The following is a 27,340-nucleotide window of genomic DNA, read 5'->3' as shown; positions in this document are numbered from 1 at the left end:
GGATAGGGAGTTTGTAGAGTGCCTACGGGATGCATTCTTGGAACAGCTTGTACGAGAGCCAACCAGGGACAAGGCTATTCTGGATTTAGTGTTATGTAATGAACAGGATTTGATAAGCAATCTTGCAGTAAAGGAGCCATTAGGAGGTAGTGATCATAATATGATAAGTTTTTATCTGCAATTTGAGAAGGATAAGGGCAGCTCGGAGGTGTCAGTGTTGCAGATGAACAGGGGAAACTATGGAGCCATGAGGGAGGAGCTGGCCAAAGTTGACTGGATGGATAGCCTGGCAGAAAAGACAGTGGAACAGCAATGGCAGGTATTCTTGGGAATAATGCACAAGGTGCAAAATCAGTTCATCCCCCGGAGATGGAAGGATTCAAAGGGGGGAAAGGGGCCACAGTGGTTGACAAAGGAAGTCAGAGATTGCATAGCATTTAAAAAAAAAGGAAGTATGACAGAGCTAAGGTGAGTGGGAGGACAGATGATTGGGAAGTTTTTAAGGAACAACAGAACTTAACTAAAAAGGCAATACGGGGAGAAAAAATGAGGTACGAACGCAAGCTAGCCAGGAATATAAAGGAAGATAGCAAAAGCTTTTTTTAGGTATGTGAGGAGAAAGAAGATAGTTAAGAACAATGTTGGGCCCTTGAAGAATGAATTGTGTGAAATTGTTATGGGAAACAGAGAAATGGCAGAAGAATTTAATGAGTACTTTAGATCTGTTTTCACTAAGGAAGACACAAGCAATCTCCCAGATGTATGGATGGGCCAAGGACATAGGGTAACAGAGGAAATGAAACAGATTGACATTAGGAAGGAAACGGTGATGAGTAGACTGATGGGACTGAAGGCTAACAAATCCCCAGGTCCGGATGGTCTGCATCCTAGGGTACTAAAGGAGGTGGCCCTGGAAATTGTGGATGCATTGGTAATCATTTTCCAATGTTCCTTAGATTCAGGATCAGTTCCTGAGGATTGGAGAATGGCTAATGTTATCCCACTTTTTAAGAAAGGAGGGAGGGAGAAAACAGAGAACTATCGACCTGTCAGCCTGACATCGGTGGTGGGGAAGATGCTAGAGTCCATTATTAAGGATGAAATAGTGGCATATCTAGATAGCAGTGATAGGATTGGGCCGAGCCAGCATGGATTTACCAAGGGTAAATCATGCTTGACTAATCTGTTGGAGTTTTTCGAGGATGTAACCAGGAAGTTAGACCGGTGAGATCCAGTGGATGTAGTGTACCTCGATTTTCAGAAGGCATTTAATAAGGTCCCACATAGGAGATTGATGGGTAAAATCAAAGCTCAGGGCATCAGGGGGAAGACATTGACATAGATAGAAAACTGGTTGGCAGATAGAAAGCAAAGGGTAGCGGTGAATGGGTGTTTCTCGGAATGGCAGGTGGTGACTAGTGGGGTGCCACAGGGCTCGGTATTGGGACCACAGCTGTTTACAATTTACGTCAACGATGTAGATGAAGGCATTGAGAATAACATCAGCAAATTTGCTGATGAGACTAAGCTGGGTGGCAGTGTGACGTGATGAGGATGTTAGGAGAATTCAGGGTGACTTGGATAGGCTGGGTGAGTGGGCAGATACTTGGCAGATGACGTTTAATGTGAATAAGTGTGAGGTTATCCACTTTGGGAGTAAGAACAGGAAGGCAGATTATTATCTGAACGGTGTAGAGTTAGGTAAAGGAGAAATACAAAGATCTAGGAGTCCTTGTTCATCAGTCACTGAAGGTGAATGAGCAAGTGCAGCAGGCAGTGAAGAAGGCTAATGGAATGTTGGCCTTTATTACAAAGGGAATTGAGTACAAGAGCAAGGAAATCCTCTTGCCCTGGTGAGACCACACCTGGAGTATTGTGTACAGTTTTGGTCTCCAGGGTTAAGGAAGGACATCCTGGCTGTAGAGGAAGTGCAGCGTAGATTCACAAGGTTAATTCCTGGGATGTCCGGACTGTCTTACACAGAGAAGTTAGAGAGACTGGGATTGGACAAGATAGAGGCAGGAAATATGTTCCAGATGCTGGGAGAGTCCAGTACCAGAGGGCATGGTTTGAGAATAAGGGGTAGGTCATTTAGGACAGAGTTAAGGAAAAACTTCCTCTCCCAGAGAGTTGTGGGGGTCTGGAATGCACTGCCTCGGAAGGTAGTGGAGGCCAATTCTCTGGATGCTTTCAAGAAGGAGCTAGATAAGTATCTTATGGATAGGGGAATCAAGGGATATGGGGACAAGGCAGGAACCAGGTATTGATAGTAGATGATCAGCCATGATCTCAAAATGGCGGTGCAGGCTCGAAGGGCCGAATGGTCTACTTCTGCACCTATTGTCTATTTGTAGAATCTGTTCTGTTAACCATAAGATACAGGGACAGAATAGGCCATCCAGCCCATTGAGTCTGCTCTGCCAATTCATCATGGCTAATCCATTTCCCTCTGAATCCCAATCTCCTGCCTTCTCCCAATAACCTTTCACAACCTGACTGATCAAGACCCATTCAACCTCTGCCTTAGATATACCCAGTGACTTGGCCTCCACAGCCTCCTGTGGCAACAAATTCCACAGATTCACCTCCCTCTGGCTAAAGAAATTCCTCCTCATCTCTGTTCTAAATGGACATCGCTCTATTTTAGGCTGTGCCTTCTGGTCCTAGACTCCTCCACTACAGGAAACATCCTCTTCAGATCCACTCTGTCTTTCAACATTTGAAAGGTTTCAATCAGATCCCTCCCCCCACCACATTCTTCTAGACTCCAGCAAAGACAGAGCCAGAGCCTTCAATCACCACTCATTTGATAACCCTTTGATTGCCGGACCATGGTCTTGCTCACGGTTAAGCTGTGTACAGATGGAATGCAGGATGTGAGGAATGAACAGGAGATTGTGTATCCACCCACAGAGGGAACTTCTGAAACTTACCAGAAGCCGATTCCTTTCCACATCAGGTTTGATGAACTTGAGCCCTTGGAATTTCTTCTCCTGTCTGCCGGGCTCCTGGAAGGGGCTCAGGATTGACTGACACACTCGCTTTATAGTCTTGTGTTTGAAGAGAGGTACTTCCAGCAGGCCCTGCAGCTGGGTGAAGGGTCCATGCTGCTCCCTGTACTCCACGATGTTGGCCGACTTCCTACCTCGCAGCAATTTGATGCCAGCCAGCTCCTCGCGGGAGGCGGTGTTCAGCACCCGCAGCACGACCTCCCGCTGCTCAGGGGCAAAGAGCTCGTCAAGGTCGTCAGCGCCTGGGTCGGGAGACATGCAGTCGAGGCGCTGGAACTCAGCCAGTGTGTGGCGGTTCCCTCTGCACTGGGTGCAGCGGAGAAAGTGCTGGTGCAACACCATGTTGGGGAGCTTAGGCCACCAGAGGGCACAATGATGAACTGCAAGGAGAGACATGGCCACGATTACCAGTGTTCCACACTCTACAACTCTAGCTCACCCACACACACCACCGCCCCCGACATAAACCAACCTCCCCCCCCCCGTGTGTAGGTATATCTAACATACTGTCTGTCAGTGATTCTGATCGACTCTATCAACAGCTCTCGCCACCTCAGTAAAAGCAGCCAACATAATCAAAGACCCCATCTGCCCCAGACATTCTCTCCCATCGGGCAGAAGATATGAAAGCATGTCCCACCATGCTCAACGACAACTTCTACCCTGCTGTTATATGACTATTAAATGGTTCCCTAGTACATTACAATTAGTTTGGCTCTTGATTTTATTATAATCTTAGGGGGGGAGGGGTAGGGAGGGAAAGGTGAGGGGTAGGGGTAAGGGAGAGGGGCGTGGGATGGGGAAGAATGGGTGGTTAATGGGGAGAGGTGGGGTGGGTGATGGGGAGGAGAGGAGTGGGGTGGGGATGGGGAAGAATGGGTGGTTAATGGGGAGAGGTGGGGTGGATGATGGGAAGGAGTTGGGTGTGGGATGGGGTTGGGTGGGTGATTGATGGGGAGAGGTGGGGGTGGGGATGGGGAAGAATGGGTGGTTAACGGGGAGAGGTGGGGTGGATGATGGGGAGGTGTGGGGTGGGATGGGGGGGTGGGGTGGATGATGGGGAGGAGTGGGGTGTGGGATGGGGTTGGGTGGGTGGTTGATGGGGAGAGGTGGGATGGGTGTTGGGGAGGAGAGGGGTGGGGATGGGGAAGAATGGGTAGTTAATGGGGAGAGGTAGGTGGATGATGGGGTGGGGTGTGGGATGGGAAGAATGGGTGGTTAATGAGGTGGGATAGGGAGCGGTGGGTGGGTGATGAGAGATGGGGGTGGGGTGGGTGGGTGATGGAAGGCATGGACTGACGGGGAGTCGGGTGGGGGTGGAACGAGGGTATTTGGCGTGAGAGGTGGGTGTTGGGAGGCGGGCGGAACGCTGCAGGAAATCCAAACTAACAGACAAACCACGAGGAAATCTGCAGATGCTGGAAATTCAAGCAACACACACAAAATGCTGCAGGAATTCAGCAACCATGGAGGGAGATAAACAGTTTCGAGCCGAGACCCTTCGTCATTATTGGAAAGAAAGGGGAAAGACACCAGAATAAAAAGGACGAGCTAGCGGGTAAAGCATTGGGAAATCCCAATGAGGGGCAGAACGGCCTCCTTCAGTTCCAACCGTGTGTTTCCCCCGGCAGTCCCCAAGTCCATCGCGTGTCCAGCTTCCCACACTTGCACACCGGTCCGTCCGACCCCAGTCCCATCGGCCCTCACCTCGGGTCAGCAGCTGCCGCAGCCCCGGGGCCCACATCCCTTCGACCCCCGGCGCAACCTCGATCCACAGGCCTCGCCAATACCGTTCCTCAACGCGTCCGGCCGACAACTTTCACCCGGACAAAAGTTCCGAACAATAAAAGTTCCCAGGAAGAAGGGGACGAAATTCAAAACACTGTAATACTTACACGCCGTCGCCAAACTGATTTTCTATTTTCAAATGACTGTTGTTGAAAAATATTTCTCAAATAATAGGAATAGACGAATTGGCCCCTCAAACCTCCCACTATTCAGTGTGACCATGACCTTCTTCAATGGCCCCACTCCCCTCAGTGCCAGTCCCCCATAACCGCATTTTTTTCAAATACTTAGCTATCTTCACCTTATCTATATCCAGTGTTCTGGCCTCTATCCCTCCCAGACAGAGCGATCCAGAGATTCATTACCCTCTTAAGTCATTTCTAAGCATCTCCATTTTAATGACTGGCCCTTAATTTACAATTGTTTCCCCTTTTTTGTGACTCTCCTGCTGACGGAAACAACCCAATATCTAAACTATCAAACAAAGTTACCCCTTGCTTGATGGTATTGGTCCACGGCATAACTAAAGCTGGGAACCCCAGCTCTGGGGAAAGATTAAAGATTAACTGTATGTGTCACACATCGTCAAAACATATAGTGAAATGTGTTTGTGTTAATCAAATCAGCAAGGACGCGCTGGGGGCAGCCCACGAGTGTCACCAAGCTTCCAGCACGAGCATAGCATGCTAACTTGCTAACCCTAACCTGTCCTTCTTTGGAATGTGGGAGGAAACTGGAGCACCTGAGGAAACCCACACAGTCACAGGGAGAACATGCAAACTCCTTACAGACAGTGGTGGAAATTGAACCCCAATCTATGATTATTGGTGCTGTGGAACATTGCATTACTGAACCACCCTACTCCTATGAACAGGTGCAACAAAACATAGAAAACCTACAGCACAATACAGGCCCTTCCGCCCACAATGTTGTGCCGAACATGTCCTTACCTTGGAAATTACCTAGGGTTACACACAGCCCTCTATTTTTCAGAGCTCCACGTACCTGTCCAGGAGTCTCTTAAAAGACCCTATCATATCCGCCTCCACCAACGTCGCCAGCAGCCCATTTCACGCACTCACCACTCTCTGCGTAAAAAACTTACCCCTGACATCTCCTCTGTACCTGCTTCCAAGCACTTCAAACCCTGGGGAAAAGCCTCTGACAATCTACAGCATCAATGCCTCTCATCATTTTATACACCTCTATCAGGTCACCTCTCAACCTTTGTCGCTTCAAGGAGAAAAGGCCGAGTTCACTCAATCTATTCTGATAAGGTATGCCCTCCAATCCAGGCAACATCCTTGTAAATCTCCTCTGCACCCTTTCTATAGTTTCCACATCCTTCCTGTAGTGAGGTGACCAGAACTGAGCACAGTACTCCAAGTGGTGTCTGACCAAGGTCCTGTATAGCTGTAACATTATCTCTTGGCTCTTGAACTCAGTCACTAACAGTTGATGAAGGCCAATACACCATATGCCTTCTTAACCACAGAGTCAACCTGCGCAGCAGCTTTGAGTGTCCTATGGACTCGGACCCCAAGATCCCTCTGATCCTCCACACTGCCAAGAGTCTTACCATTAATACTATATTCTGACAACAAAAAACTTACTTGCAGCAACATGACAGGCACCATACTGTATAAACAGCATTCACAAAGAAAACACTAGTTAAATGATATACAACGTGTACAAGAAAGACAAAGTCCACTTTAATACAAGTTCAAGTTTAATTGCATTCAGACAAACACAAATATCCATGAATACAGGCAAACGAGACAGTATTACTCCAGGGCCCAGGTACAAAACACCGTACCAACAATCACACACAACCCAAGGCACATTTAGTACGTGTTTTACGATAGCCAAGTGATCTAAATGGTCATTGTGTTGCTAATCTGTAGCGATTAGGGTTTCAAGAAGCGAATGGTTGAGGGGAAGTAGCTTTTCTTGAACCTGCTGGTGTGGGTCTTCAGGCTTTTTCTCTTTATTTCAACTCAAACCCATTTCAGTGACTTGTAATACTTTGGGGTGCTACAGAGTTTTTAAAAGAAAGAAGTCTCTTTCAAATCATTAAGCTCGCACCATAAAAACTTCCTCTTTTAAACCAGTTCTTCCTGTACAGGTGACAATGAGATGGTGAGGGTAGTTACAAAATGAGCCTGGAATTGACTTTCTCCATTTTCTCTAGCTGTGAGATTGTATGGAAGTCTTTTTCCCAAAATATCGGTGGAATGGGTTTCAGTTCCAATGACAAGATCTGGTAGAGGGAGACCCATACCTCAGAAAGGATATGATGAGGGTCCAGAGGTGGTTCACAAGAATGATACTGGGAAGGAAAGGTTTAATGTATTCGAAGCGTTTGATGTCTCTGTACTCAATGGGGTTCAGAAGAATTGAGGGGGGGGACTTCATGGAAAGGTCTGGATACAGTGGAAGTGGAGAGGATGTTTCCATCAACACAAGAAATTCTGCAGGTGCTGTCCAAAGCAATGCACACAAATCGCTGAAGGAACTCAGCAGGCCAGGCAGCATCTGTGAAAAGAGTAAACAGTCAATGTTTCGGGCTGAGAGCCTTCATCAGGACTAAACAGTCAACATTTCTTACTGAGACCCTTCATCATAGTCCTCCCGAAGGGTCTCGGTCTGAAATATCAACTGTTTACTCTTTTCCATAGATGCTGCCTGGCCTGCTGAGGTCCTCCAGGATTTAGAGGATGTTTCCATTAATGGGAGAGTCCAGGATCAGAGGGAACAGTCTAAGATTAAAGGGATGTCCTTTAAGAACAGAAATGAGGAGGAATTTCTTTAGCCAGAGGGTGGTAAATCTGTGGAATTCATTGCCATAGGTGACATAGAAACATAGAAAACATACAGAACAATACAGGCCCTTCGGCCCACAAAGCTGTGCCGACACGTCTCTACCTTAGAACTACCTAGGCTTTACCCATAGCCCTCTATTTTTCTAAGCTCCATGTAGCTGTCCAGGAGTCTGTTGAGGTTAAGTCTTTGAGTACGTTTAAGGCGGAGACTGATAGGTTCTTGATTGGTAAAAGTGAAGAATGAATTGTGGATAAAAGGCAGGAGAATGGAGTTTTTAAAAATTGGCCTTGATCGGCGGAGATAACTTGATGGCTGAACGTCCTAATAGTGATTTTCTATCATATGGTCTTCTGGTCTAAACAATGGTCTTTATCAGACACTGTGTGCAGGGGGACAGCCAGACAAGGAATGACTTTTGGTGCTTTCCAGTCAACACCAGTGCAACATCTGTAACCTGGGTTTACCTCTGACATCCCTCCTGTACTTTCCACCAGTCACCTTAAAGTTATGCCCCCTTGGGATTAGCCATTTCTGCCCCGGAAACAGTCCCTGGCTGTCCACTCTATCTATGCCTCTTATCATCTTGTACACCTCTACCAAGTCATCTCTCATCCTCTTTCACTCCAAAGAGAAAAGCCTTTGCTCACTGGAACTATCCACACAAGACAAGCTCTCCAGTTCAGGCAGCATCCCGGTGAATCTCCTCTGCACCCTCTCTAATCCAGACAGCATCCTGGTGAATCTCCTCTGCACCCTCTCTAATCCAGACAGCATCCTGGTGAATCTCCTCTGCACCCTCTCTAATCCAGACAGCATCCTGGTGAATCTCCTCTGCACCCTCTCTAATCCAGACAGCATCCTGGTGAATCTCCTCTGCACCCTCTCTAATCCAGGCAGCATCCCGGTGAATCTCCTCTGCACCCTCTCTAATCCAGGCAGCATTCTGGTGAATCTCCTCTGCACCCTCTCTAATCCAGACAGCATCCTGGTGAATCTCCTCTGCACTCTCTCTAATCCAGGCAGCATCCTGGTGAATCTCCTCTGCACCCTCTCTAATCCAGACAGCATCCTGGTGAATCTCCTCTGCACCCTCTCTAATCCAGACAGCATCCCGGTGAATCTCCTCTGCACCCTCTCTAATCCAGACAGCATCCTGGTGAATCTCCTCTGCACTCTCTCTAATCCAGACAGCATCCTGGTGAATCTCCTCTGCACTCTCTCTAATCCAGGCAGCATCCTGGTGAATCTCCTCTGCACCCTCTCTAATCCAGACAGCATCCTGGTGAATCTCCTCTGCACCCTCTCTAATCCAGACAGCATCCCGGTGAATCTCCTCTGCACCCTCTCTAATCCAGACAGCATCCTGGTGAATCTCCTCTGCACTCTCTCTAATCCAGACAGCATCCTGGTGAATCTCCTCTGCACTCTCTCTAATCCAGGCAGCATCCCGGTGAATCTCCTCTGCACCCTCTCTAATCCAGACAGCATCCTGGTGAATCTCCTCTGCACTCTCTCTAATCCAGGCAGCATCCTGGTGAATCTCCTCTGCACCCTCTCTAATCCAGACAGCATCCTGGTGAATCTCCTCTGCACCCTCTCCAATTCAGGCAGCATCCCGGTGAATCTCCTTGGAACCCTCCGCACCTTTCTGAGAATACCTGAGGCCGGCTTTTTTAAACACAGACTGACAGGTCTGTGGGATGCGCTGCTAGGGATGGCGGTAGAGGTGGGTACATTAGGGACGTTTTAGAGACTCCTTAGAGACACGGGTGATAGAAAAAAATGGCGAGCTATTGTGGGAGGGTCGATCTTAGAGCTGATTAAAGGGGTCAGCATAATATTGTGGGCCGAAGAGCCTGTACTGCGCTGTACTGTTAGATGGTGTATGTTCTAAAACCGAGCCCATGGAACCTGCAACCGTCTCGGGAAGGGGTGAGGTGGATTCACACATTATATTTATTGAAGATTTTAAAATTATTATGTTCTTTATATCTTATCGTGTGTGTTTTTTTGTGCTGCGTCGGATCCGGAGTAACAATTATTTCGTTCTCCTTTTCGTTCGTGTACTGGAAATGACATTATCCAATCTGGGATGTCAGATGTCCCGGCCGCCGGGACGGGAAGGGCAGTCACGCATTCGGTCTTTGACCAGAGGCGACACTACGGTAGTCAATTACTCTCTGCGAATCAACGGCTCCCGATTACACCTTGACTTGCTCGGTCTCCGCCCCACACCAGAGTCCCTGAGCAAAAGTCCCTCCAAAGAAGGAAATCAGGAGCGTTGGTATCGAGAGGGGAAATCCATTTTGTAAACGTGTCCTGGCGACGGCGGCTCGGGGTGTGTCCGCTGAAGTTCGGACCGTTCCTGAGGAGAGAGGGCGGACTGGAGGGGAGGGGAGGGGAGGGGAGCCGGTTCAGTCCCCGACCTGGGCTCCGCAGACGCCTCCTCGGGTCGCCGGCTCGGGCAGCGTGCGGGGGACTGAACCTGCTTCTTACGCTATGAATGACTGGGACAGAAATAAGAGGATTCTCCAGGAGCTGGCGAAGCAGGGGGAGAACAGCCGGTGCGCCGACTGCGGGGCAGCAGGTAAGGTAGCGCCGCCCGGAAAGTACAGCGCGACCCTGTCTACCTGCGTTCAACCTCAATGGAAGTTATGATTAGTTTCCCGGCACAAGTGGGAATCGGCGGTGGAGTTTGCTGGTTTGCGGCTGCGGTACAGTGAAATACATAAAATCGTCTGTGTAAACGGCAGTGGAAAACATATGTAAGCACAAACAGCGCAAAAATATTGCGGTCGTGTTTAAGGACCGTTCAGAAATCTGATGGTGGGTGGGAAGAAGCTGTTCCTAAAACGTGGAGTATGGGTCTTCAGGCTCCTTCCCCAACCCTCCCCCCACCATGGTATAATGAGAAGAGGGTATCTCCTGGGGGTGGGGGTGAGGGTCCTTCATGGCGGATGCCACCTTCTGAAGGTATCTGGGGCACTCATCGTGGGCGGCTCGAACCTGCTCACTTCAACGACACCGAGGAGTAGCTTTAAGCGACTTCTTTAATTTTAGGCGATTGGTGGAAAGTAGAGGGGGATTTCTTTTTACAGAAAGTGGAGAATGCGTAGAAGATGCTGCCGGAATGGGGGGGGGGAGAGAGGCAGATACATTAGGGGCATTTACCAGGGATGGTGGGGGCAGATACATTAGGGGTATTTAAGAAACTCCTAGGCACATGGTTGATAGAAAAACGGAGGCTGTGTGGGAGGGAAGGGTTAGATTGATCTTCTGGAAGGTAGAGAAGTCAGTATAACGTCGTGGGCCAAAGGGCCTACACTGTGCCGTAATGTTCGATGGTCTGAGCTGTTCCATTACACCGAGGGCGGGTGTTAAGGCTCCTGTACTTCCCGGGTGGCAGTAACAAGAGGGCTGGCCAGTCCCGGCTGGGCAAGGACCCACAGCACAAAGCTACTGGAGATTCAAACTTATTCTAGATTGGCATCATATAAAACCCACAGTGAAAACGGGACGGGGCTAAAGTGAGTTTGCCCCTGCAAATTGAAAAGAAGGAAGAGGAGCGATTGTATCATTTTGACCAACCCAGCATTTCTCCACTGATATTTATGCCAAACCCGGTGCCAACTGTAAGTAAATCTCTTCTGATCAGCAGCTCCCTATTCCCTTTCTTTCCAAACACCTGTCGTTTCATCCTCCACCTCCACCTCTAGCAGCTCATTTCCAGTCACCCAGCCCTCTGTGTGCAAACAAAAACAACCTGCCTCTCACATCTTTTCTGAACTTGCCCCCACTCACCTTAAATGCATGCCCTCTGCTATTCAGCCTGGGAAAATGATACCACAGCTGTCTACCCTGTCTTTCCCTCTCACAATCTTATAAACCTTTATCAGCTCTCCCAGAGAAAACAACCCAAGTTTGTCTAACTTCTCCTATCCTCCTCCTTCAACCTTTTACCTCTTCCACCTGTCAGCTCACAGCTTCCTCCCCCACCCACCTGGTTCCACCTGTCCCCTGCCAGCTTGTTCTCCTTCACTTCTCCCACCTTCTTACTCTGGTTCCTCCCCTTCCTTTCCAGTCCTGATGAAGGGTCGAGGCTCAAAACGTCAACTGTTTATTCTCCTCCATAGATGCCGCCTGACCTGCTGAGTTCCTCCAGCATTTTGTGTTTGTTGTTTGGCCAACCTTTCCTTTCTGAGCATGCTCTCAAATCTCGACACCTGGCAAACCTGCACACCCTTCCTGCAATGGTGCAATTGGAACTGCACACGGGATGCTGGCCTCTGCAAAGTTCCCTCTGATATCTTTACAGTTGCATGGACCATCCATTGGTCTGAGCAGGAAATTTCCCCCTGGCCTGAAAACTGCTCGGCACTTCAAATGATTTTTTTGTAATATGCTTACTGTAAATATTTAGGCTGAAAACTGAAAAATCACATACTTTTGATTTTATCAATTGAAGGGTATAAGGAAAACCAGTAGAACAAAGAATATCCTTCACATTTCGTAAACTTTTTCTAGCTGTGTCAAATTCCAGCTGCGCGGCATCGAAGGCTATGTGTGTGGGAGCATTTTGGTTACTGTGCAGCTGCACGCCTACAAGGCCTAGAGGGAACCATCTGCAGCCTATATCTGAAACTTGACCTGAGATCTGCTTAATCATCAGTCTTGGGCCAGAGATACTTCTATAAAATCCTCACCACAGGTTTTCAAATCCCCTCTGACCCTTCCCTCCTCTAACTTCTCCAGCCTACAATGTCTTCCCTTCATCCCTGCCCTCCACCCTTCGGCTCCTGGTCATCCCTGGATTGATCCTTGATCCCTGCCCTCCACCCTTCGGCTCCTGGTCATCCCTGGATTGATCCTTGATCCCTGTCCTCCACCCTTCGGCTCCTGGTCATCCCTGGATTGATCCTTGATCCCTGTCCTCCACCCTTCGGCTCCTGGTCATCCCTGGATTGATCCTTGATCCCTGCCCTCCACCCTTCGGCTCCTGGTCATCCCTGGATTGACCCTTGATCCCTGCCCTCCACCCTTCGGCTCCTGGTCATCCCTGGATTGACCCTTGATCCCTGCCCTCCACCCTTCGGCTCCTGGTCATCCCTGGATTGATCCTTGATCCCTGTCCTCCACCCTTCGGCTCCTGGTCATCCCTGGATTGATCCTTGATCCCTGCCCTCCACCCTTCGGCTCCTGGTCATCCCTGGATTGACCCTTGATCCCTGCCCTCCACCCTTCGGCTCCTGGTCATCCCTGGATTGATCCTTGATCCCTGTCCTCCACCCTTCGGCTCCTGGTCATCCCTGGATTGACCCTTGATCCCTGCCCTCCACCCTTCGGCTCCTGGTCATCCCTGGATTGATCCTTGATCCCTGCCCTCCACCCTTCAGCTCCTGGTCATCCCTGGATTGACCCTTGATCCCTGCCCTCCACCCTTCGGCTCCTGGTCATTCCTGGATTGACCCTTGATCCCTGCCCTCCACCCTTCGGCTCCTGGTCATCCCTGAATTGACCCTTGATCCCTGCCCTCCACCCTTCGGCTCCTGGTCATCCCTGGATTGAATTGCTCCTTCATGGGAAGACATGGCTTCAGTTCTTCTCCTTAAATCTCCCTCCTTCTCACCCTCCTCCTCAACCCCTACCTCACTGGGTAACTCTTTAGCCTCTTGAACTAACTGTCCCTTCAAATGTTTCTGTAAGACAGACGAACAGAATTAGGCAATTTGGCCCAATGAGTCTGCTCCACCATTTCTTCATAGCTGACTTATTACCCCTCTCAACTCCACTTTCCTGCCTTCTCCCCGTAACCTCTGATGCCCTGACTAACCTCATTTTAAATATACCCAATGACTTGGCCTCCACAGACACCCGTAGCAATGAATTTGACAGACTCACTGCCCTTTTGCTAAAGAAATTCCTCTTCATCTCTGTCCTAAATGGAAGTCTAATTGGAATGAGTTTCCACCCATTAACCAAGGGGCTGCAGACCCCAGGCTGGAAACCTCTGTTCTAGTCTGAGGTTGTGCCCTCTGATCCTAGACACTCCTGCTATAGGAAAAACATTCTCTCCACATCCTCTCTATCTCGACCTTCCAATATTCAATAGGTTTCAATGAAACCTGTTCTTCCAAACCTTCCTTTTGAGTTCTCTGTGTAACCCTCAGTGTGAAGAGAGATACCATCCCCTTGGACATTGAAACAGAATCAGGTTTATTATCACCGGCAATGTGATGTGAAATTTGTTAACTTAGCAGCAGCAGCTCAATGCAATATATAATCTAGAAGGAAAAAAAAGTAAAGATAAATAAGTAAATCATTTACAGAATATGTATATAGACAATGAGGAAAGGGCATGCCCTGGGTGCTGGGGGTCCTGAAAAATAGACGCTGCCTTTCTGAGACACCGCTCCTTGAAGATGTCCTGAGTACTTTGTAGGCTAGTATCCAAGATGGAGTTGACTAGATTTACAACCCTCTGCAGCTTCTTTCGGTCCTGTGCAGTAGTTCCCCCCCCATACCAAACAGTGATGCAGCCCGTCAGAATGCTCTCCATGGTACCTCTGTAGAAGTTTTTGATTGGTTCCTGATTAGTAAGGCTATCAAAGGTTAGGGGAGAAGGCAAAATAGGGATAATAAATCAGCCATGATGGAGCAGACTCGATGGACTGAATGACCTCATTCTGTTCCGATGTTTCATGGTCTTAGATAGGCTGACCAGCGGATGTTCTGAACAATTAAAGTATTTTTTAACTGTTACACAGCGGTACAATATACTTCCATTGAACCCAGTGGATTTCAGGCAATCGGGAGATCTCCCCACATTCCTGACCTCTGGTCTTCCAGACCTGATCACAGCTCCTACTCTGGGCGGATACCCCAGACCTTTGGGTTATCTGAACCACTGGGAGCCGGATTAACGGATCTTTTACTGTTAATCCATCCTGCTGACTCACACGTGTCAGCTTTCTGAATCCGTCTGCTGCCCCGTATGTTGTGACTGTGACTGAGTCATGGGGAAACCGGTGGATAGGAAAATCTTTATTTGTCATGACAAGCAGACATTCTCTTCAAGATCCTCCCCCAGATCCATCAAGCTTTTATACTCGTAGTATGGGCAATTTAGTAATTTCAATAACGACAATGCTTATTTGCTTGCTGCCTATTATGCTGCTGGCATTTGGGGAGCAACGCTGATCCTGGAGGACTGGTGGGTCACTCTTAGTCTGGCCTCTACCCATTGACCTTTCTGGCACGGATGACCCTACCAAGAGCCAACGCATAAAGCCCTGACTCCAGCCAGCATCGCTCTCCAGGTCTTTGAGGCACGCAGGCCTCCAACCACGACAAGGTTGTGGTCCTCTTGGTGGACTGGCATCATGAAGTTCAACATTTACACTCTCATTTTGTGGCTGCCCCCAGTGCATCCTTAGGCTGTGTGACCCATTTCACTGTTTGTTTCCACGTATATGTGGTAAATAGTGTTCTAGACAACCACAGCACAGAAACAGGCCATTCAGCCCATCTAGTCCAGGCTGAGCTATTTAATCTGCCTATTTCCAGTGACCTGCACCAGGAACATAGCCCTCCATACCCCTTCCATCCAAACTCCTCTTAAACATTGAAATTGAAATCGCATGCACCACTTGCACTGACAGCTCATTCCACACTCTCACCACCCTCTGAGTGAAGAAATTTCCCCTCACATTCTCCTTAAACTTTTCGCCTTTCACCCTTAACCCATGACCTCCAGTTCTAGTCTCACCCAACCTCAGTGGTAAAAGCCTGCTTGCATTTACCCTGTCTATACCCCTCAGAATTTTGTAATCCTCTATCAAATCTTCCCTCAAACTTCTATGTTCTAGTGATTAAAATCCTAACCTATTTAACCTTCCCCTATAACTCAAGTCCTCAGGTCCTGGCAATATCTTTGTAAATTTTCTCTGCTCTTTTTCAATCTTGTATACATGCTTCCTGAAGATAGGTGACCAAAACTTCAGACAATACTCCAAATTAGGCCTCACCAACATCTTATACAATTTCAACATAACATCCCAACTCTTGTACTAGGTACTCTGATCTATGAAGACTAATGTGCCAAAAACTTGCTTTACGACCCTATCTGCCTGTGATGGCACTTTCAATGAGTTATGGGCCTGTAATCCCAGATCCCTTTGTTCTACCGCACTCCTCAGTGCCCTACCGTTCACCATGAAAGACGAATGCAGATTGGTCCTACCGAGGTGCAAAACCTTGCACTCGTCTGCATTAAATTCCATCAGCCATTTATCCGCCCTTTCAATCTGAATCTGAGAAAACAGATCTAGTGAGGTGCACATTTACACTGGGAGAACATTGTAACTGAGAAATACCTCTGGGGGTTCAAACATCTTTGTTGGAACAAACTAATTCACACAAGTGGACTAAAAGCTCAGAGAACAGTGATCCAGACAGCCAAGATTAATGTTGTGAGGGCTGACTCTCTAACTATCTGAGTTACCGACCAGCAGATATTCCTGAGACCATGATTGATAAGCTGCAACAGAATCTAGTCTGGTCCAATAACCCTCCTGGACCTGGGAAGGAATATCTAGTCTGGTCCAATAACCCTCCTGGACCTGGGAAGGAATATCTAGTCTGGTCCAGTAACCCTCCTGGACCTGGGAAGGAATATCTAGTCTGGTCCGGTAACCCTCCTGGACCTGGGAAGGAATATCTAGTCTGGTCCAGTAACCCTCCTGGATCTCAGAAGGAAAACAATGTCAATGTTGTTCACATTAGGTTTCTGATCTTCTGGCCAAATCATATTCGAAGTGTCATTGGTTAATCTGTTCCATACATCACAATATTTAATGTTAATGTTGGTTGTTTATGTGTGGTTCATCTGTAGATTTTATCCTTAAGTTATCGTGTGTTATGAGTACTACTGTGTTTTACACCCTGGTTTGGAGAAACGGTCTCTTGTTCCTATATATACTATATGGTTGTGTGCATTATACACACATATAGAGTCAGATGACAATGAACTTGATTTGACTGGAATGTGTGGCAACACTTGTGGGCTGCCCCCAACACATCCTTGGACCGTGTTGGTAGTTAACACAAGCGACACATTTCTCCAACTTCCAGTAATTTCTCCCCCCCCCCCCCCCCAACGTTTTCCCTCTTTTTCTATTCTCCATTCTGGTTCTCCTGCCTGACCTACTGACTTCGTCCAGCACTTTGTGTGTTTTGCTCAAGATTTCCAGCATCTCAAAGTTCAAGTTCAAAGTAAATTGATGATCAAAGTTCCTACATGCCACTATATACAACCCTGAGATTCATTAGACATCAGAACACTACAGCACAGTACAGGCCCTTCAGCCCTCATTGTGACGACCCATATGCTCCTTAAAAAAAAGTACTAAACCCACACTACCCCGTAACTCTCTATTTTTCTTTCATTCATGTGCCTGTCCAAGAGGCTCTTAAATACCCCTAATGTTTTAGCCTCCACCACCACCCCTGGCAAGTCAATCCAGGCACTCACAACCCTCTGTGTAAAAAAAAAAACAAAAAAACTTACCCCTGATGTCTCCCCTAAAATTTCCTCCCTTACCTTTGTACATATGCCCTCTGGTGTTTGCTATTGGTGCCCTAGGAAACAGATACTGGCTATCCACCCTATCTATGCCTCTCATAATCTTGTAGACCTCTATCAAGTCGCCTTTCATCTTTCTACGCTCCAAAGAGAAAAGTCCCAGCTCTGCTAACCTTGCCTCATAAGACTTGTTTTCCAAACCAGGCAACATCCTGTTAAATCTCCTCTGCACCCTCTCCATAGCTTCAACATCCTTCCTATAATGAGGTGACCAGAACTGAACACAGTACTCTAAGTGCAGTCTCACCAGAGATTTGAAGAATTGCAACATGACCTCTCTACTCTTGAACTCAATCCCTTTTTATGGAATATGCCCACATTTTCTTGTGGGCATACTCCATAAATTCATAATAGAAAAATAACTGTTACAGATTCAATGAAAGGCCAATGTGCAAATATAACAGACTGTGCAAGTATAACAGACTGTGCAAATATAAAAAGACAGAAATATCTGCAGAATCTCTTATGTTTAAAATTTCACATCTTATAAGTCAGTGATGATAAACCTGATTCTGGTGTGACAAGATATTCAACTTTCTCTCTTAGATAGAGACCACTTCCCCTCGGCCGCGCTCTTAGGCTACAAAGTCCTGTACGAACTGCTCTTGAAGTAGCTGGTTTAACCATCCTGGCACTTCTTTTCCGCAGTGCCACAGGGCAGTGCGGTATAACAGTGGTTGGTGCAAAGCTAGAGAGCACTGTCGGAGGTTCAATTCCCAACGCTATCTGTAAGCGAGTTTGGGCACTCTCCCCATGAGCACCTGTGTTTTCTCCATGCGCTCCGGTTTCCTCCCAGCGTCCGAACCTGTACAGGTTAGGGTTAGTGAGTTGTGGACATGCTATGTTGGCGCTGGAAGAGTGGTGACACTTGTGGGCTGCCCTACACCACACCTTCGGACCGTGTTGGTCATCGACGCAAATGACGCATTTAAGACCACGAGATATAGGAGCAGAATTAGGCCATTTAGTCCATCAAGTATGCTCCGCCATTTCATTGTAGCTAATCCATTTTCAATCTCAGCCCCAATCTCCTGCCTTCTCCCTGTATCTCCTCATGCCCTGACTAATCAAGAATCTATCAACTTCTGCCTTAAATGTACCCAATGACTTGGCCTCTGGCAACAAATTCCACAGATGCACCACCCTCTGGATAAAGAAATTAATTTATCCTCACCTCCATTCTAAATGGACATCCTTTTATTCTGGAGCTGTGTCCTCTGGGCCTAGATTCCCCCCACCACAGGAAACATCCTCTCCACATCCACTCTATTCGATAGGTTTTAATGAGATCCCCCCCACCCATCATTTTTCTGAATTCCAGCGAGTACAGGCCCAGAGCCAGCAATCAGTCCTCATACAGTAACCCTTTCATTCCTGGAATCATTCTCGTACACATCACTGTGTGTTTCTAAGTATGTGACAAGTTACAGCATTTAGAGGTTCTTGCACTTAATGCACTACAGTCACACTTTATTTTTAGAAGCAGATTTGTGCAAGTGAAGGAAGTTACAATGCTTCAAAATACAGCCCAGGGTGACACATTGACTCTGATCCTAGCGCAAGGACAACTTCTGCAAATTCTGCCTCCTTTCTATTTAAAGATCTGCCTGTCACTAAGATTCGATAAGTTTAAAGAAAAATCCGGCACAGTTGGCGAGCATGGGGACAGGAGCAAGTAGAAAAGCTGTGAACTTACACTGTAGCTGGTCACCCTTCCCTGTAAACTGAAGCTCCCATTACTTTAGTGATAGTTAGTTTTTCACATCAACAAGTTTGGTGGGGGAGAAAAAGCCTTGAACTTTTATGGCCCTTTTCAAAGTTCAAAGTACATTTATTGTGCAACCTTGAGATTTGTCTTCCCGCAGACAAAGAAATACCATGGAACTTGTTTAAAGAAAAGCATCAGACACCCAACAAATGAAAAACAGAACAAATTGAGCAGACAGCGAAAAACAAGTGAATAATGCACACAATATCAAGCATCAAACCACAGAGTCCTTGAAGCAGTCTAGAAACGTTCAGTTCAGTTCAATTTAGCGCTGTGCCATTCATTGAATGCAATGAGGCCACACCACAGCATCTCAATCAAAATCAGACAAAATAACTTTTTTTTTAAAAGAGTAAACGCAAGTCAGAAACACATTTATCAGGAACTGCAGAGTCCTTTAAAAATGAGTCCACAGCCATGAGCCATGTACTTGTTTAGAGTGAAGGAAGTATTTTTCAAACCCAGGCATTGGAAGTGAGGCAATGATAGAATGGCAGAGCAGACTCAATGGGCTGAATGGCCTATTTCTGCTCCTAGGTCTTATGACCTTATGGAAATACAGCAGGCAATTTTTACAGACATTGGAGTTTCATCTCGCCTGTTGTGACGATTACTGCATCGGAGGTACTGTCCTGTCTGCAAGCTGCTGAAAGGGAGGTGAATGGTGTAAGAAAACGGGAGATTAATTCAACTTTAAGTTTATTGTTATCATAGGCTCATAGACACGAAGTATAAATACCATGAAAATCGGAATCACTGACGTATGGTGCGGTTTGTTGTTTTGCGGCTGCAGTACAGTGCAAGACAAGACATAAATAAATATTGTAGGTCACGATAGGGTCTTTTAAGAGACTTTGGGATAGGTACATGGAGCTTAGTAAAATAGAGGGCTATAGGTAAGTCTCGTAATTTCTAAGGTAGGGACACATTCGACACAACTTTGTGGGCCGAAGGGCCTGTATTGTGCTGTAGGTTTTCTGTGTTTCTATGTCACAATAAGAAATATAAAAAGAGAGAAAAGATACTGAGGCTGTCTGTAATCCTTGATGCAAACCCTGGTTCAGAGCCCATTGACTGCAAGTCCAGACCAGGTACTGGAGGTTGGAGGTCTGATACCCAAGTACTGGAGGACTGGAGAGAGCCTGTCTCGGATTCGGAGGCTCTTCTCTGTATGTGAGGAGGTGTGGGTGTGAAGGGGTGTGTTTTGATGGGTTTTTTGTCGTCATTGTTGCTGCTTTGCTGAAGATTGTTGGGGTCCTGTGGTATGCTTGTGGGCTGCCCCCAGCACATAGAACAAAGAATAGTACAGCACATTACAGGCCCTTCGGCCCATAATGTTGTGCCAACCCTCAAGCCCTGCCTCCCATATAACCCCCCACCTTAAATTCCTCCATATACCTGTCTAGTAGTCTCTTAAATTTCACTAGTGTATCTGTCTCCACCACTGACTCAGGCAGTGCATTCCACGCACCAACCACTCTCTGAGTGAAAAACCTTCCTCTAATATCCCCCTTGAACTTCCCTCCCCTTACCTTAAAGCCATGTCCTCTTGTACTGAGCAGTGGTGCCCTGGGGAAGAGGCGCTGGCTGTCCACTCTGTCTATTCCTCTTAATATCCTGTACACCTCTATCATGTCTCCTCTCATCCTCCTTCTCTCCAAAGAGTAAAACCCTAGCTCCCTTAATCTCTGATCATAATCCATACTCTCTAAACCAGGCAGCATCCTGGTAAATCTCCTCTGTACCCTTTCCAATGCTTCCACATCCTTCCTACAGTGAGGCAACCAGAACTGGACACAGTACTCCAAGTGTGGCCTAACTAGAGTTTTATAGAGCTGCATCATTACATCACGTCCTATAACTCTATCCCTCGACTTATGAAAACTAACACCCCATAAGCTATCTACCTGTGAGGCAACTTTCAGGGATCTGTGGACATGTACCCCCAGATCTCTCTGCTCCTCCACACTACCAAGTATCCTGCCATTTACTTTGTACTCTGCCTTGGAGTTTGTCCTTCCAAAGTGTACCACCTCACACTTCTCCGGGTTGAACTCCATCTGCCACTTCTCAGACCACTTCTGCATTCCTATCAATGTCTCTCTGCAATTTTCGACAATCCTCTACACTATCTACAACATCACCAACTTTTGTGTCGTCTGCAAACTTGCCAACCCACCCTTCTACCCCCACATCCAGGTCGTTAATAAAAATCACAAAAAGTAGAGGTCCCAGAACAGATCCTTGTGGGACAGCACTAGTCACAACCCTCCAATCTGAATGTACTCCCTCCACCACAACCCTCTGCCTTCTGCAGGCAAGCCAATTCTGAATCCACCTGGCCAAACTTCCCTGGATCCCATGCCTTCTGACTTTCTGAATAAACCAACCATGTGGAACCTTGTCAAATGCCTTACTAAAATCCATGTAGATCACATCCACTGCACTACCCTCATCTATATGCCTGGTCACCTCCTCAAAGAACTCTATCAGGCTTGTTAGGCACGATCTGCCCTTCACAAAGCCATACTGACTGTCCCTGATCAGACCGTGATTCTCTAAATGCCCATAGATCCTATCTCTAAGAATCTTTTCCAACAGCTTTCCCACCACAGCCGTAAGGCTCACTGGTCTATAATTACCTGGACTATCCCTACTACCTTTTTTGAACAAGGGGACAACATTCGCCTCCCTCCAACCCTCCGGTGAATATGTTATTTCACACATATTTCCCTGTATGTTTTGATATTCATATAACACAATGAGATGTAGGAGCAGAATTGGGCTATTTGGCCCATTGAGCCTGCTCCACCATTTCATCATGGCTGATCCAATTTTCCTCTCAGCCCCAACCTCCTGCCTTCTCCACCATATCCCTTCATGCCCCAACCAATCAAGAATTTATCAACCTCTGCTTTAAATATACATAAAGACTTAGCCTCCACAGCTGCCTGTGGCAACAAATTCCACAGATTCACCACTCTCTGGCTAAAGAAATTCCTCCTCATCTCCGTTCTAAAAGGACGCCCCTCTATTCTCAGGCTGTGTCCTCTGGTCTTAGACTCTCCCACCATAGGAAACACCTTCTCCACATCTGCTCTATCAAGGCCTTTCACCAATCAATAGGTTTCAATGAAGTCAAACTTAATTCTTCTGAATTCCAGTGAACACAGGCCCAGAGCCACCAAATGCTCTTCATATGACAAGCTGTTCAATCTGGGAATTATTTACATGAACCTCCTTTGAAACCTCTCCAGTGTCTGCACATCTTTTCTAAGATAAGGGGCCCAAACCTGCTCACAATACTCTAAATGAGGCCTCACCAGTGTTTTATAAAGTGTCAACATTACATCGTAACTTTTATATTCTACTCCTTTTGAAATTAATGCTGACATTGCATTTGTCTTCCTCACCACAGACTCAACCTGCAATTTAAATTTTAGGAATCCTGCACAAGGACTCCAAAGTCCCTTTGTACCTCAGATTTTTGTATTTTCTCCCTACTTAGAAAATAGTCAACCCTTTCATTTCTTCTACCAAAGTCCATGACCATATATTTCCCAACACTGTATTCCATCTGCCATTTCTTTGCCAATTCTCCTAATCTGTCTAAGTCCTTCTGTAGCCTCTCTACTTCCTCAAATCTACATGTTCCTCCACCCATCTTCGTATTGTCTGCAAACTTTACAACAAAGCCATCAATTCCATCATCCAAATCATTAACACATAACATTAAAAGAATTGGTACCAACACAGACGCCTGTGGAACACCACTAGTCACCGGCAGCCAGTCAGAAAAGGTTCCCTTTATTCCCACTCTTTGCCTCCTGCCCATCAGCCACTGCTTTATCCATTCTAGAATCTTTCCTGTAATATCATGGGCTTGTAGCTTGTTAGACAGTCTCATGTGGGCACCTTGTCAAAGGTCATCTGAAAATCCAAGGACTTAACATCACCAATTCATCTTTGTCTATCCTGCTTGTTATTTCTTCAAATAATTCCAACAGATTTGTTAGGCAAGATCTTCCCTTGAGGAAACCATGCTGACTGCAGCCTATTTTATCAAGTGTCTCCAAGTATTCTGAAACACATCCTTAACAATTGTCTCCAACATCTTCCCAACCATTGAGGTCAGACTAACTGGTCTATAATTTCCTTTCCTCTGCCTCTCTCCCTTCTTGAAGAGTGGAGTGACATTTGCAGTTTTCCAGTCTTCTGGAACCATTCCAGAATCTAGTGATTCTTGAAAGATCATTACTAATGCCTCCACAGTCTCTTCAGCCGCCTCTTTCAGAACCCGTAGGTGTACACATCTGGTCCAGGTGACTTATCTACCTTCAGACCTTTCAGTTTTCCAAGAACTTTCTCTCTAGTAATGGTAACTTCACACACTTCATGATTCCTGACACCCGGAAATTCCACCATACTGCTGGTTATCAGGTACCCCTTGGCCCTGATCCTGCAGCGGCGTGGGAACCCGATTGCCAGAACACTTAGTGGAGATGTTGTGGAGACAGGTGTTGGTAAGACCTCAGGCAAAGTCAGGATTCAAAAGGTTGAGCATGATGCGACTAGTGTCCTGAGATTCCTGTATTTCAAAGCAACAAGTATCGTAGGAAAGGCAGGTGGGTCAGGGCATGGATCAACACCTGGAATTATGATGATGTAGCCATTAGTGAGACTTGGTTGCAGGAGGGGCAGGACTGGTAGCTCAATATTCTTGGGTTCCACTGTTTTAGATGTGACAGAGTGGAAGGGATTAATGGAGGAGGGGTGGCGTTACCAGTCCGGGAAAATGTGACGGCAGTGCTCAGTAGGACAGACCGGAGAACTTGTCTAGTGAGGTGTTATAGGTGGAACTGAGAAATAAGAAATTTATTTTATTACACACACCAGAGGTCATGGTTTAAGGGTGAAAGGAGAGAAGTTTAAGGGGAACATGAGGGGGAATTGCTTCACTCAGAGGTTGAGAATCTGGAACGAGCTGCCAGCGCAAGTGGTGTGTGCGATTTCGATTATAATGTTTAAGAGCAGTTTGGATGGGAGGGGTATGGAGGGCTATGTTCCAGGTGCAGGTCACTGGGAATAGGCAGTTTAAATAGCTCAACCTGGACTAGATGGGCTGAATGGCCTGTTTCTGTGCTGTGGTTTTCTAGAACACTATTTACCACATATACATGGAAACAAACAGTGAAATGGGTCATTTCTATTAGCAACCAACATTACATGTTTCTGGCATCTCCAAGTTTGAATGCTTGAAATCACTTTGAGCAAAACAGTTCTGAATTGTCTTACTGCTTATTTCTCATCAACTATCAGTGACAAAAATCACTGCTTTTTGAACACAAGACACATGCAAGTGATGCTATTTAAAAGCTGTTCACTCTAATCGTGGTGTAGTGTCTAACGGCCACACAAGTGCACATGACTGACCAGTTAGAAACTGTTCAGACACAGTCTCCGGTCCCAGTTAAGCGACACAGAGTCCCCAATAAACAGAGGGAATCCTGGCTATTTTCTCAATTATTTTTTCTTCAGGAGCTGTTCCAAGTAAGTGGTGAGCCTGATTAACCGATGGCACAATTAATGAAATCCACTGTAAAAATAATTTCTGAGGAAAGGTCACCGACTGAAAATGTTGTCTCTGTGTTTTCTCTCCACGGTTGCTGCTTATTCCCAGACGTAACTGCTTTTACTTTGTGTGTACAAGATGATAATAGACAGAGATCGAGCAGAGACTTTTCCCCAGGGCAGAAATAGCTAATACCAGAACATAATTTTAAGATGATTGAGGAAGGTATAGGGTGGATGTCAGAGGGACACAGAGAGAGGTGGGTGTGTGGAACACCCTGTCTGGGGTAATGGGAGACACAGATACATTAGGGGCATTTAAGAGACTCTTAGATAGGCTCATGGGTGATTATTAAATGCAGGGTTATGTGGGTGGTAAGTGTTAGATTGAGGGTCGGCATGACATTGTGGGCCGAAGGGCCTGTACTTTTTTTTAACTGTTCAATGTTCAGTAATGCATGTTTTAGTTTGTGGTTAGCTGATGCTCTGTTTGTGATCTGCCACACAGATCCTGAGTGGGCCTCCTACACACTTGGGGTGTTTATCTGCCTGAACTGTTCTGGGATTCACCGAGATCTATCAGGAATCAGCAGAGTTAAATCCATCCAGCTCGACTTCTGGGATGATACCCTGGTTGAGGTAATAGCACATTTACTAATATCTTTCCGGGAGGTCCTGTGGGAACGAGAATGATGTTAACACCGCACCTTTGGGGTTTGGGGCTGCTCTCCAAGACCAGTGTGGGAGCAGGAATCTATACCCCGGGATAGGGATAGGGCAGGGAAGCAGGAGGTTGACTGGCAGGGAGCAGAGATCGGGGAGGGGGAGAATTCAGAGATGGGGAGAGTTCGGGAGATATGAGAGGGATAGAGAGAGAGAGATCTGTGAGGTGGAGAGAGTGAGATCGGGGAGGGACAGGAAGAGAGAGATAGATCGGAGGAGAGATTGGGAGAGATCAGGGAGGGGAGAGTTCAAGGATAGGGTGAGATCAGGGAGGGGAGAGAGGGGTAGAGATCGGGGTGGGGGAGAGAGAGATCGGGGAGAGGAGAGGGAGATTGATGGGGAGAGAGAAATTGGGGGGAGTGGGAGATCGGTGGAGAGGGAGATCAGGGAAGAGAGAGATAGAGGGAGAGTGAGAGAGAGTGTTCAGGGAGAAAGAGGGAGTGAGAGATCGGGGAGTGAGAGAGAGAGAGAGAGAGAGAGAGAGTGGTGGGGTGAAGAGAGATCAGGGGGGGAGAGAGAGAGAGAGAGATAACTCCCCAGTCAACATGTTTGAACTGGAATGGAAGTGGTGGACACATTGAGTGCTGAATCTGTACCAGCCCTTTGGAGGGGTGTAGTGGAAGCAGAGATGAAGAGCTGACACCCTGGCCAGTGATGTACTTGTCACAGAGGGGTGATGATTAACATGTCCCTACTCTTTGCAGGGGTCAGACTAAAACCTGGTTCATCTTTTGCAGGAAATGAGAAGAAAAGGGAACCAAGTGGTGAAGCGGTATTATGAGGCAAACATCCCTCCATTTTACTACAAGCCACAGGCCGCAGACTGCAAGTAAGGAGGGAGGATTCCTTTGGTAATGAGAAGCAGCCCTGGGATTATGGCAGATCACCATTTGCCCTTTCAGTACGTTCCAGCAATGAGAACTGTGAATGGTGGTGAACCCAAGGGCAGAGTAACATCTAGAATTAACTCAGACTCAAAATAAACAAGATGACACAAATGAAATCCAAAGGCAAAATCATGAACGGTAGCACTGGAAATGGAACTCATATGGTTGAGCACTGAGTGCTCAGCACAAGGCCTTTAAGTACAGACTGTCCATGAAGGGATGTGGCAGGCAATAATTGTCAGTCTGAGTCTCAAAGGGATAGTGGCAGCTAACCGTACTCCAGGGGATTGGGGCCCCGAAACTTGGATGCCTGTCGCTGTTCATTCAGGACCACGGCTGTTCCACCATCTACCATGTCACAGAACTGGACAACTTGGAGGCTCTTTTGCCCTTTGTGTCCATGTTGACCAACTGTGGAGATGGATCAATCCCACTTCTCGCGCACAGTCTACGCCACCATAGGTTACACCGCACCTAGTGAGGCTTCTGTCTCTGACACCAAAGATTAAAGATGAGGTTTATTTGTTACATATGCAAGGGATGCCTTCTCTGCGTCAACTACCAACAGAGTCTGAGGACGTACTAGACTGCCGCCTTGCGTTACCGCGCTACCGGCACCAGAATAGCATGTCTGCAACTGGGCTCCTTCCGCTGTTGCACACGGACGGGCTGAATCGAGTGGTAGTGGAATTGATTTGTTCGTGACACATGTAACAAGATATAGTTAAAAGCTTTTGTCTGTCTGCCACCCAAACAGATTATTTCACACATAAGTATGCTGAGGTGGTAAAAAGGAAAACAGTGCAGAATATTTATGTATTTATTTAGTGATCCAGCTGGGAGTTGGCCCTTGTGGCCCTCAAGCTACACCACCACAGCAACCCCACTATCACAATTAACCCTAGTCTAATTGCAGGACAATTGACAATGGAAAGTTAACCTACCCGGGATGTCTTTGGACATGGGAGGAAACCCACGCATTCTATGAGGAGGACATAAGAGACTCCTTACAGGACAGCATTGGGATTGAACTCCAAAATCCGGAACACCCGAAGCTGTAGTACCACCACAGTAACCGCTACACTATCATTACGGTTACACAGAAAGCTTGGAGCAGGTAGACAGATCA

General features: G+C 47.0%; 2 protein-coding genes across 5 annotated transcripts in view; one reads left to right on the top strand and one right to left on the bottom strand.

The window, feature by feature from the left end:
- The window catches only part of tefm (transcription elongation factor, mitochondrial), a 59,902-nt gene that overhangs the window by 5,242 nt on the left and 27,320 nt on the right, over positions 1 to 27,340 (bottom strand). The window contains exons 1-2 of one of the 4 annotated variants that reach the window (XM_073026448.1): positions 5,291 to 6,094; positions 2,934 to 3,391 (exon numbers count right to left, since the gene is read on the bottom strand). In XM_073026448.1, the coding sequence (XP_072882549.1) occupies positions 2,934 to 3,353 (420 nt within the window). In that variant the 5' untranslated portion in view covers positions 3,354 to 3,391; positions 5,291 to 6,094. The other 3 variants (XM_073026449.1, XM_073026446.1, XM_073026447.1) reach the window with 3 other exon arrangements.
- The window catches only part of adap2 (ArfGAP with dual PH domains 2), a 33,285-nt gene continuing 15,963 nt past the window's right edge, over positions 10,019 to 27,340 (top strand). The window contains exons 1-3 of the mRNA XM_073026445.1: positions 10,019 to 10,209; positions 25,110 to 25,240; positions 26,062 to 26,153. Of these exons, the coding sequence (XP_072882546.1) occupies positions 10,122 to 10,209; positions 25,110 to 25,240; positions 26,062 to 26,153 (311 nt within the window). The 5' untranslated portion in view covers positions 10,019 to 10,121. The remainder of the gene's footprint in view (positions 10,210 to 25,109; positions 25,241 to 26,061; positions 26,154 to 27,340) is intronic.

The sequence above is a fragment of the Hemitrygon akajei genome, chromosome 22, assembly GCF_048418815.1.
Source record: "Hemitrygon akajei chromosome 22, sHemAka1.3, whole genome shotgun sequence".
Lineage (NCBI taxonomy): Eukaryota > Metazoa > Chordata > Chondrichthyes > Myliobatiformes > Dasyatidae > Hemitrygon > Hemitrygon akajei.
This window is presented reverse-complemented; position numbering and strand designations above follow the sequence as displayed.